General features: G+C 41.1%; 1 protein-coding gene across 7 annotated transcripts in view; it reads left to right on the forward strand.

The window, feature by feature from the left end:
- PBX1 (PBX homeobox 1) overlaps positions 1-12,319 on the forward strand; it is a 1,291,292-nt gene that overhangs the window by 12,818 nt on the left and 1,266,155 nt on the right. For all 7 annotated transcript variants that reach the window (XM_033960105.1, XM_033960106.1, XM_033960107.1 and 4 more), the window contains exon 2: positions 4,174-4,247. In XM_033960105.1, the coding sequence (XP_033815996.1) occupies positions 4,174-4,247 (74 nt within the window). The remainder of the gene's footprint in view (positions 1-4,173; positions 4,248-12,319) is intronic.

Genomic DNA, 12,319 nt, shown 5'->3' on the forward strand with positions numbered 1-12,319 from the left:
TGATACAGTGGCAGGATGACTTCCTTTGTCCTGGTCGTGATAACCTTCTTAATGATACCCAACATTTTGCTTGCTTTCCTTGAGGCTGTGGCACACTGCGCCGACGCCTTCAGTGTTGTGTCTACCATCACTCCCAGGTCTCTTTCAAGGTTACTTACCTCTAGCGGTGATCCCCCCATTTTGTAAGTGAACATCAGGTTCTTTTTTCCTTCATGCAAGACCCTGCATTTCCCTATGTTGAAGCTCATTTGCCACTTTTCGGCCCACTCTTACAGTGTCGTCAGATCCTTTTGGAGATCTTCGCAGTCTTCCGTGGTTTTAACCCTGCTGTATAGTTTGGTGTCATCCGCAAATTTAATGACCTCACATTTTGTTCCCACCTCCAGGTCGTTAATAAATATATTGAACAGGAGCGGTCCCAGCACCGACCCCTGCGGAACTCCGCTCGTGACCCATTGCCAGTCTGAGTAATGGCCCTTTACTCCAACCCTCTGTTTCCTGTCTGCCAGCCAGTTTTTGATCCATTGGTGGACCTCCCCTTGCACCCCATGGTTCCATAGTTTCTTAAGCAATCTTTTGTATGGTACCTTGTCGAATGCTTTTTGGAAGTCAAGGTAAATGATGTCTATGGGTTCACCTTTATCCACCTGGCTGTTTACCCCCTCAAAGAAGTACAATAAGTTTGTGAGGCATGACCTACCCTTGCAGAAGCCATGCTGGCTCGACTGTGACTGTAAGACCCATATCCAGAAACTGGGCAAAACCCCCCGGAAGCTTACCTCATAGCCATCGTGAAGACCCTCTTCCCCCAGAGAATGTACATAATGCTGTAAATGTAAATACGGGAAGTAATCTCTGGCCAAGATCCCCTCCTTTTGCTGTAACTCCCACCAGGGCACTAAAGAACCATCCGGCTGAAGTACATGTTCCAACAAGGTCACACCAGCCCGCTGCCACCACTGAAAGGAGGAACTATCTCGTCCCGGGCCAAACTGAAGATTCCCCTGAATCGATAATTGGTCCAAAGTCCCAGGCTGCCCACCCAATAAAGGGATCAAATATTTCCAAGTATCCCTAAGGGAACCTAATAAAAAAACTGGAACGCAATGAGACAGGGAGCACTGCCCTCAGAACATGGAGTAGAAAAGACAAGTAGAAGGCCAATTCATAATCAAAACACGTATACACCCCCTGCTCCATAACCCAATCTCCAAAATACCGAAGAAGGAAGGCGTAATTATATTTCTGGGGTTAGCTTTTATGATAACCCACCATTTGCTCTGATTTATATGTAGACACTTTGGGCCAAATTCTGTAAAAGACGTCTAAATGATAGGCATTGTTTAGATGTCCAGGAGCTGAATGTTGAGCACATTATATTTTATTTATCTATCTTTTAATTATTTATATAACACTTATATCCTATGTGGTATTTTACATTTGGCTCCTTTATCATATTTCTCTTCTGTTCTGGTTGCCTAGGGTCACAAGGAGCAGCGGGGGATTTGAATCAACAATATCAGGGTGCTAAAGCTGTAGCTCTAACCACTGCACCACACACACTCGAATAGTAAACTGCATGTCATTTCCAAAGCCAAGCTTATATCTTCTTGATTTACAAGCAGTCATTTCTCATATCAAATATGTACCTTAAACACTTGTCCAGTTCCTATTTTGGCCTATATGTACCTCAATCAAAGCACATGAATATATATATATATATATATATATAGCATACTATTATTTTGTGGTTTATAGAGGACTCCTTGCCAAAGCAGGACTACTTTTGAGCGTAAGTTGGGCTCTAGATAGGCTTGAGTTAGGTGGCCATGACTTAGGTGTCACTTTGGAGTCCAGGAGGCGTCTGCATATAGGTGAACGGGGCTTCTATTTTGGGGGGTATAAAGAACTCCAGTTTGATATTAAGGTCAAAAGATGTTTAATAATACATTACTTAAGCAAAGCACATGAAAAAAAATATATTATATGCTAAACCTATTTTTGGGAGTAAAGAGGACTCCTCTGATAATAATAGAAAAAGATGTTTAATAATGCATTACTCAAGCATAGCACATGAATAATGTATAGCATACTAAACCTCATTCTCAAAAGGCTAAGAAAATAAGAAGAGAATCCCTACTAACAATGGCTGTGGTTCAGAGCAAGTGGACATGTCTGATGCACAATCCTGACATCATCAATATGCACCTAGATGGCAGAATGTCACAAAAATAATGGGAATATGTGCTGGGGTTCCTGACCATACTAGGAATTTGAACCCACCACCTTGGAAAGATGGAATAAGTGTCTTTAACCACTGAGCCACAGGAGATATTTTTTAGCAAGAGTTCCTGCATTGTGAGATGATACCTTAGAAGATCACAGCCATCTCAGGGAAAAATAAGTTTCCCTCTGCATCCTGGAAACCACAGAGTGCAAATGTATATGGCAAAGCTCATAATCCATACTCTCTTATGAGACCAAAAAGAAGCTGTTAAGGTACCGAGGGAAGGTGGGGGGCGGGGGGAGGGTGATTGTGTGGATTTGAACCCTGTGGAAGATGGAAGAAATGTCTTTATCCCCTGAGCTACAGGAGCTTTCATTTAAGCAGGGGTTCCTGGTCCATTTCTTTCTTCTATTTTCTTGAAATTTTTATCTAGGCAGTCCCCTTTCCTTCATCTTCTCCTTTAATGTGAACCTTTCTTTATACTATTGTATACTCTATTCCTTTTTTTCCTTTAAGTCGTTGCCCATTGTGTGTCATGTATGTATTTTTATATCCTTTGAGGGTCATGTATGTATTTTTGTATATGTCTCTGTATGCTTTGTACCCCATTTTTTTATGTACAGCGCTTAGAAATTTGTATAAGTGTTTTATCAAATTTTAACTAAACTGTAACTGTAAACTGCTCCTATTATTTTTTTGTGACATTCTGCCATCTAGGTGCATGTTGATGATTGTGCATCAGACATGTCCACTTGCTCTGAACCACATCTGTTGTGAGTAGGAATTCTCTTCTTATTTTCTTAGCCTTTTGGGAATGAGGTTTAGTATGCTATATATTTTTCATGTGCTTTGCTTGAGTAATGCATTATTACACATCTTTTTCTATTATTATCAAAGAGCAGTCCTATTTACCCCCAAAATATAAGGTTTAGTATTATATTTTTTCATGTGCTTTGCTTTAATAGTGCATTACTTAACATCTTTTGACCTTAATATCAAACTGGAGTCCTTTATACCCCTCAAAATAGAAGCCCTGTTCGCCTATATGTGGATGCCTCTGGCACCCATAACTGACACGTAAGTCGCACCCAACTAACACTCAGAAGTAAACCTGCTTTTGCAACACCTACAATTTAGACGTTAGGTAGATGCGTTAGGACGCTGAGTGGCATGTAATTCTCTAAATGGATGTCTATTTCGAAGCCACTCTCATGCCATGCCCATGCCTATCCCGTTAGGTGCAGCTTTTTCCGATGGGCTTCCACAAAATTGTGGACACCTATTTTGTGAATCGCATCCAGCCTTTAGACATTTAAGTTTCAATTATTGCTTGTTAAAGTCGTTAATTAGGCTTATTATCCACTTTACTTGGATGCCTAAAATTAGATGTCCTTTACAGAATCTTCCCCTTTCTGTAATGGTTAAAGCTACAGCCTCAACACCCTGAGGCTGTGGGTTCAAACTCCATGCTTCTCCTTGTGACCCTGGGCAATCACTTAATCCTCCACTGGCCAGGTACTTTAGATAGATTGTGAGCCCACTGGGACAAATAGGGAAAATGCTTGGAAGTACCTTTGTATGTAAACCTTTGTATGTATCTTTGTATGTAAACCACTTTGAGTGTGGTTGTAAAACTACAGAAAGGTAATATACAAGTCCCAATCCCTTTCCTACTGTGAGCGCATACTTATAAATAAGAGTTTATATGAGTATACATGTACTATGGGTATGCCTGTATATTTACAGGCTTTATACATTATCAAAAGGAAATATCTTTTCCTGATGAATTGTATAATGGACCAAAGACTAAGAGTTATCCTTTGATTTATACATTTTGGAACGTGTTAGATTTCCTGTTTTTTGAGAGAACATCTGATTATAAGTTCCTGTACAGACTGATCAGGTCTCTAATGCTGTATTTGTGTGTGCTTGTGATTTCCTTACAGGAAACATGCTCTGAACTGTCACAGAATGAAACCAGCCCTGTTCAATGTCTTGTGTGAAATCAAGGAAAAGACAGGTAAGAAGGACTCTGGCCAACTGCCAGTACTGCTTTATGCCATTCTGCGGAGCTTTTGCCCATGGTGAGATTCCCTCACCCCTGTATTGTTTTTTATTCTTAATGGTGGTATTTGAAGAAATGATAAATCATACATAGTTTTGCAAGAGGATAATACAGTTTAGATTCTGTTGCTATTTGTTTATACTCGTATTTTTATATTTTGAAATTTCCACTGAAGACTGATTTCCTAAAAGCTCATTGTGAAACACCTTATATGTGTTCTCTTGTAAGAGGCTGGATTGGAGGACTTTGGAGGTCTTTTTTTTTCCATTGGGGGCTGGATGAGAAGGGGCTGCTGGCTGTCTTTTTGTCCTGTTCTTAAAGTGCAGATGTGGTTGGCCTCAGATGAAACATTTTTAGTAAAACACACTGGCTGTTGCTGAAATGCCTCATATTATTGCCATGAATCTTGAGTGCAAGTTCCCCCACTTTGAGCAGTCTTTGAGCTGATGCAACCTTTTAATTCTCGTTTTATTGTTGTTTGGGGGGGTTGTTTAACTTGGAAACTCAATTCTTTTATGTATTCTGGCTTTCTTGGTTCTTTACTCCTTTTTGATTTCAAGAATTTTGAATGTGCTTAATATAGGATATTGGAGCAGTGTTTCCCAAACTGTGTGCCATGGCAAACTCATAGGAGTGTTACAGAGAAAACACAAACTGCCAGTCCGGTACCCCACCTCTCTTCCCCAGCAGGAAATCTCTCTCTTCCCCATGCTGCAGTTTACAATCTTTGGGCTGCCACAGCTAAAATGCGCTGCCTTAGATGACCCAGAAGCTTTCCCTCTGCTGCAGATATTTGCCTCTGCTTCAACTTCCTGTCCATGCAGAGGAGAAGGCTTCTGGGGCTGAGAAGTAGAGCCCCCCCCTCCCCAATTCTTTTCTGTGGCAGCACAACATTAAAAAAAAAACATGAGGGGGGGCAAGAAATCCTGGTGCTAAGGTGCATTTCTAGATGACATGGCAACCTAGGGCCTGGGATTTGTTGAGCTCTCTGCATTAGAGAAAAACTTTCACATATTTGGTTTAAATGTTTATATGAAGTCTAAAAGCAAGTTTCTCTTTGTAAGTCAAAGCATGGAGTTTATTAATATAATGTAAATAAATAGTTAATGAATGGATATCAATCTTTTGTGCCCATGACCCCAAGGTAATAGCCAAATTAAAATTGTATTTCCCCCCACATGTGCAGAATAACTATTCATCTATAGAGAGCCCACCCAGGTTGAAACCCCAAATGTGGGTTTTGTGGTTCCATTTGAGGTCCCAACTCAGTTTTGAGAGAGTCTGATAGAAAGAAAGAATATTCTCTCTTTCTTGCACATATAGATTGGTCTTAGAAAGACAGAAAATTTAGATGACATGCTTATTTATAGCTGTGCAGTTCTGATGATTGTGCAGTTCTGATGGATCAAAGTACTGAAAGACAAATCATAACATTTCCAGTTTGGGTTAGGTTAGTTATTGAATGTTTTGCCTTCAAGGCAAGCAAAAAAGCCAAATTTGATAAACTTTGTCCTGAGTGACAGGTTCTCTGTGGGTTTGTTTGGGGGGGGGGGGGAGGGGAGAGAGACTGAAAGCCTATCTAAAACTTTTGCCTGAAACATTTCCCAGAAATATTGTAGGACCATTTGAAGAACATCTAACTACATTAGTCCTTTTTCGCTCATTAAAAAAATGCACATGCATATATATTTTTTGTTACAGTCCAGAGACTTTGTTTATAGTAATTTTATTGGTAAGAAAAAAAGCATTAAGCAATTCACTGGGAGAAGCGGCTTCTGCATTAAGGAGTCCTTTTACTAAGGCACACTAATGCATCCATAGAATATAATGGGTGCATTAGCATTTAGCATGTGCTAATCATTAGCGTGTGCTAAATCAGTTAGCACGCCTTAGTAAAAGGACCCCATAGTATCTAGTTTAATTCTGTCATGTCTATGGAGCAAATTCCAACTATGGCCAAGGAAGAGGAACATCTAAGCACATTAACAGGCATTTATATGATTTTTAATGAGCAAAATTCACTTCTGAAGCACTGAAGACAGGTAGGCAACTGGAAGCAGGCCTTGCGGGCCAAGAGAGTGATTCCACTGTAGCAGTTTAAATAAAAATGGGAGCACTCAAGTGACAATCAGAGGAGGGAGATATTTCTTGGATACATAACAAAGAATGCATCTGGGAGAATGTATGCAATGTCCAGGCATACATTTCATATTTTGTAATGTATAGTATTCCATCTCTTTGTATTTAAGTTGGTGGTCTCGCGTTGTAATGTTGGCCTGTTGACAACAGGTAGATTATAACATTTGTGTGTAACACTGGCTGGGTTTTTGGCTGCATTACACTAAAATATCGAATAAAAAAGAGAGAGAAATCCCTGCTACTACATATGAAACAGAAAAAGGGACCTTAGAACTAATTACTATTCTGCGATACTGTATTAGTGTTCATAGTTAATGTCTGAGAGTATAACTGATGTGCTTTTTGGCTATGGTACTTTCATTGTATTCTCTGTAACATCAAGAGAATATCTGATTAAGGCAGTGTCTTCAAACTTTTTTAAGCTCGGGCACAAGAAACTTGGGGCCGCGTCTGCAGAGCCTCTGGGCATACGTAGATGTTGATACAATGACATCATGTGCATGTGTGACACCATCAAGTCAATATCTGAACATGTGCTGAGGCCCTCCAGACGGGGCGCTGAGCTTGCTAATCTTAACATTACTAAGCTGGGGGGGGTGGAATATAGAGAGGAGGAGAGGTGCCAGTGCCGGCTGACTGCTTAAAGGACGTGCCTCTTGCGGCACACTCAGAATCTAGTGTGCCGCAGCATACAGTTTGCGATACAGTGGTTTAAGGCATAGACCTGAGTAGTGAATATATTGAAACTTGATGGGAGTCCTTGACCCTGTGGTGCAGCAAACTGTGAAAGCAGTACATGCAACTTGCTCATGCGTTTTTACTGTGGATATCCTGCAGACCTGACTGATTAGATGAGTGATGAGGACTGAGCTGAGAACCCTTGCTCTATTTCAGCATAGTGGAAATCCTGTACCTTTGGTAAACGTAAGTTGATTCCACTGGTGGTCAAATGAATATAAACCTTGAAAGAGTTTTCTGCCTTGCAATTCTGGACTCTAATCCTGTTGCAGTTAAAAATATTTGCCATCACTGATACTGTTTTTTGATTATGGAACCCTAGGGCCCTTCTATTAAGATGCATTAAATTTTGGGATTAACTTTAATAATATCTGGTCCTAATTGATATATTTTGGGTTATTATGAGTAAGAAGATTTCTACTGCTATTTCCTTTTTTTTTTTTTTTTAATTCTTGGATTTTTCCTTCTAGAATTTGAATTCTCTCTCTTTTATGTGGACTATCCAGAGTTAATTAAAATGTTATTTTCTTGTTTCATTCTAAAGGGAATTACTATGTTTCGACTCTGTTTTTACTTTTCATTGATATGATTATGCCTCGGATCCACTCCAACGAACACGGCCCCCCCCCCCCATATGCTTCAATCATGCCTTGGGGTGTCGGGGCTGTCATGGGATGTATGAGAGGTCAGGACTGGCTTGGGTTAATATCAGGGGCATGTTCTTAGAGATGATTGGGGGGAGAGGATGATTGTTGTTGTGCAACCTGTGACGGCTACTGTGCTTCTGTACTTCTGGTAGCGCAGCTCCACTTACTGCTGCCTCTTGAGGAGGCGGTAAGTTTTACCATATATATGCTGGCAGTCGGGACAGCTAGCATATATATGGTAAAAGATCCATATACTAGCTGTTACATGTCCAGACCTGGTCTACTCCCAAAATTAGGCATGTAATAACAGCGCTTTTTATGCAAAGGCTCATGCCACTGTCTACAGTGCTGATAATGCCATGTTAGCAGCTTTAATGCAGTTCCGTAAAAGGGCCCCTTGCTTTGGTAAATGGAGCTGAATTTGGGTATGTAACTCTCTGAGACCTAAGATGAAGCTTGTGGAAGTGGCTCTGCATGCTAAAATGGGAACGAGTGCACGCTTTCCCAAATAGTGCACGTCATTTCTGATTTTAGTTGTTAAGCTTCTCTCCTTCACAAATAGTAATTTTTTTTGTAGGTTTCTGCCTGTGAAATTTATAAGCATCAATAGTTAATGAGCTGGTGTGATGCAAAATCATGCAGAGCTGCTCATTATTACTGTGAAGATAAACTACATGTGAAATTACCTTTGCAGATGAAATTCACCCCCCAAAAAAATTACTATATATTTAATATTTTGACAGACTTTTTTTTAATTACTAAATTTCATGTGCTTTTTTTTTTTATATACCTGGCCTCATTTGGATGAGTAGAAAACCAACATGTTTAAATCCTAATGTTGTGTGGTCTAAAAAGCTTCACTGAATGTTGAGTGAGCGAGCAAGCCTCCTTGCACACAGATTACAACAGAGCAGGGCACTGGTGAAGAGCCGAGGAACAGCACCGTATTGTTCCCTGGCTCTGCACAGCCTGCATGAGGCGGGAGCATAACAAGTAGATGGCACAGTGAACAAAAATTTGCCTGCCGTTTGGAATTAATCTCTGTGCCTGGGTGTGCACAGATACATGCTTGCGAATGGTTACAGAAGTGGCTAATTCTTTACACCAAAATATAAAGACAAGCAGATGTTTGATTATAGATGAATATTTGGTTCTGAAGGAACGTGACTGCTGTAACTCATTTTGCCAGAATTAGTGTGAGGGGTAGGGAGTCTTTAGCTAGATATTAGCAAGAAGATGATGGTGAGTTTTGCTGCTGAGAGGGACGGTTGTGTGTGTGAAATAAATATGTATATAAAATAAATGTGCCCAGTGGCCATACATCCGTATTATCAAGCAGAGTATTTGCAGAGCAGCAAGACTGGTGTATTAATTATGGGGAGCGGCTGTAGTGGCAGCCTAGCATTTCTGGAATGATTTCCAGGCTTCATTATGTGCGCTGAAGGAGCTAACATCAGTCCTCGCAGGAAGCTGAGCTGAGGTTTCGTTTCTTTTTTTTTTTTTTCCCCTTTCCCGTTTCTTTTGCTCTTTTGTTCTCTCCTTTCTCTTTAGCTTTGTATTGTATTTACACCCCCATCTTTTAATGTCTGCTACTGTATTTCACTTTCACCACCTCCCTTATTATTCTTGCCTGCCACTTCTTTATAATATAGCAATTACATTACAGGATGTCCCCTCCTCCTCTTGGCTTTTTAATGCCTCGAGGAGGAGAGGAAAGCGGTTCAGAGTCTGAATTAAGAAACAAATGGAACATATCATCATGGACAGAATTTATATAACTAAGATTGGATGGAGATGGGGGTGGGGGGTGGGGTGGTGGTGGAGGAAATCCTAGCTGTAGTAAAAACAGATCTATGAAGGCTTTTTTTATAAGCGGTATAATTAGAAAAATAAAACTTAACAGTGTCTGCTATAGGCGCTGGTTATGGCACCCTTTGTAAGTCCATTCTAGAAAGGAAAAATAGAGGCCTACTTTCTCTTGGCACAAATGGCCAAAATGTGTCTAGATTTAAGGTATGAAATTTTATACCTGCCCTATTTCTACTGTAACTTCCCATGCTTTGGTGTTAGCACACACATGGAATGTTCCCTGTGCAGCCACATACCTATTTTGAAGACCCTGTGCAGCAATTTAGGACTGTGGCAAAGCAGGAGCAGCCCTTCCCCCCACCACCATCCTGGCCATTTCTGCTGCTTCTCTAAACTAGCAGCAGCAGTAGCAGCAAAATAGGTTGCCGCACTCACAGCCTCAATAAGATCAGCTGCTGGCTCTGGACCGGAAGAGGATAATGGAGGGGTGTGACCGGCTACGAACTGAGGCTGTGATTGCAGTCCTGCAGAGAGCAAGGTAGGCTGTTTTGCAACTGTTTCTGCTCATTTAGAGAAGCAGCAGCAGTGGCTGGGGTGGCCTTTGGAGGTAGGAGGGGAAGTGCTGCTCTTGAAGTACGGCACAAGAAGCAGCAGCAGCCAAGTGTCAGGTGGGGAAGAGACAGGAGGGAGATCTAAAGAAAGGGTGGTGAGGTGAGAGAGAGGAAGACACTGGATGGAAAGAGAGGGGGTTGATGCTGCATGGATGGGGAGAGAAACTAGGAGATACAGATGGAAAGGGAGAGAGGGGGCAAATGCTTTATAGAAGGGGATGGGAGAGAGAGGACTGATATTAGTTAGAAGAGGGGAGAGAAAGAGGGCAGATAGTGTGAGGAAGAGACAAAGATGGGAGATGATGGAAGGGGGAAATGAAAAGGGAGACACTGGATGGAGGTGAGGGGGGATGAGAGAGGTGGCTGGATGAAAGGGGAGACAGCTAGGAGGAAGATATGGATGGAATGGGAGAGAGAGGGGGAAGAAGCTGTTTAGATGGAGGGAGACAGAGGCCTGGATGGAAGATGGGAGAGACAGGAGGGAGATGTGATGAAAGAGGGGAGGAGGTGAGAGAGAGGAAGACACTAGATGGAAAGAGAGAGGGGGATTGATGCTGTAAGGAAGGAGGGAGTCACTAGGAGATACTGATGAAAAGGGAGAGAGGAGGCAGATGCTTTATAGAAGGGGATGGGGAAGCAAGAGAGCAGATACTGTATGGAAGAGGGAAGAGAAAGAGGGTAGATGATGTGGGAAACAGGAGATGATGGAGGGGGAAGAGGTGATGAGGCACAGCAGATGCCGTATGGAAGTGAGGAAGAGAAGAGAGATTTGCCGACACTGGATGGGAGACAGACAAGAGGAAGATAAGGATGGAAAGGGGGAGGAGCAGATGCTATATAGAAGTGAAGGAGACAGATTCTGATAGAACAGGTGAGAGAGAGAGGGCAGATGTGGTGGTGGGAAAACAGAGAGAAGAGAGATGATGGAAGGGGGGAAGTGAAAGGGGGGATACTAGAAAACAGAGGCTGGTGTCGTGTGGTAGCTGTGTTAACAAACAATATGTGTAAATATGTAGAAAATGGAAATAAGGTGTTATCTTTTCATTGGATTAATCTTAATACCTTTTTTTTACTAACTTTAGAAACCAAAACATCCTTCCTCATGTCAGGCTAGGATACCATAATAGCAGTATACTGTCCTGACCTGAGGAAAGAGTTCTGACCTCCTGAAAGCTAATTGAAAAATATATTTAGTCCAATAAAATGGTATCATTTTCCTTTTTTTAATTTGTATTTGTTAATTTGTAATGTAGTGGTTGTCTTTCTCTGGTGTTGCACTGTATGAAGAGTCTAGCTTCTTGGGGGCTCAGTTTAATTTTAATTTCTATTTTTATATTGTGGTTACTTATTCTAAACTGGGTAAAAGATCTGTGTTCTGCATGTTTGAAAGAGATATGGCTATCTGTTGGCATCGATTGTATGATTGATCTGTTTTAATCTGGTTTGTTTAGTTATCCAATAGGTTTATTGATGTTCTAGTGGTCACTGCAGTGTTTTTGGTACTGTCTTTTCCTAGGTAGGCGTTTCTGTGATTTGTGGAAGTTACTGCTGTTATGGTTATTATGGTATGTCGGAATTGCTCTGTAGGTCCCGAGTGATGTTTGTAGTGTTTTGCATTACTTAACTTCATAATATACCTGGTATTGGATTTTGGATTTGGATTTAGATCATATCGTTCTCAGTGATGGCTCAAGGCAAGTTACATTCAAGTACAGTAGGTATTTTTATTGTCTTTGGAACGCTTATAATTTTTAAGTTTTGTATCTGAGGTAATGGAGGGTTAACTGACTTGTTCAAGATCTCAAGCAACATCAGTGGGATTTGAGCATTGGCTTCCCTAGTTCTCAGCTGACTGCTCTAATCATATTTGGTAATCCGCAAACTAAAGGCTAGTAGAGCTGAAGCCTGGTGGCCCTTGGCAACTTACCGAAAACATTGCTAGGTAAATTATTTTATGGTTGTAGTGCAGTGTAATAGCATAACATTGTATACAGTAAAAAATTCATTGAAGTGAACAGTAAAAAATTCCTTGAAGTGCAATGTGACATATTGCAATAATAGGGGAAATCAGAATGGGGGAGGG

The sequence above is a fragment of the Geotrypetes seraphini genome, chromosome 10 (assembly GCF_902459505.1).
Source record: "Geotrypetes seraphini chromosome 10, aGeoSer1.1, whole genome shotgun sequence".
NCBI classification, from domain to species: domain Eukaryota; kingdom Metazoa; phylum Chordata; class Amphibia; order Gymnophiona; family Dermophiidae; genus Geotrypetes; species Geotrypetes seraphini.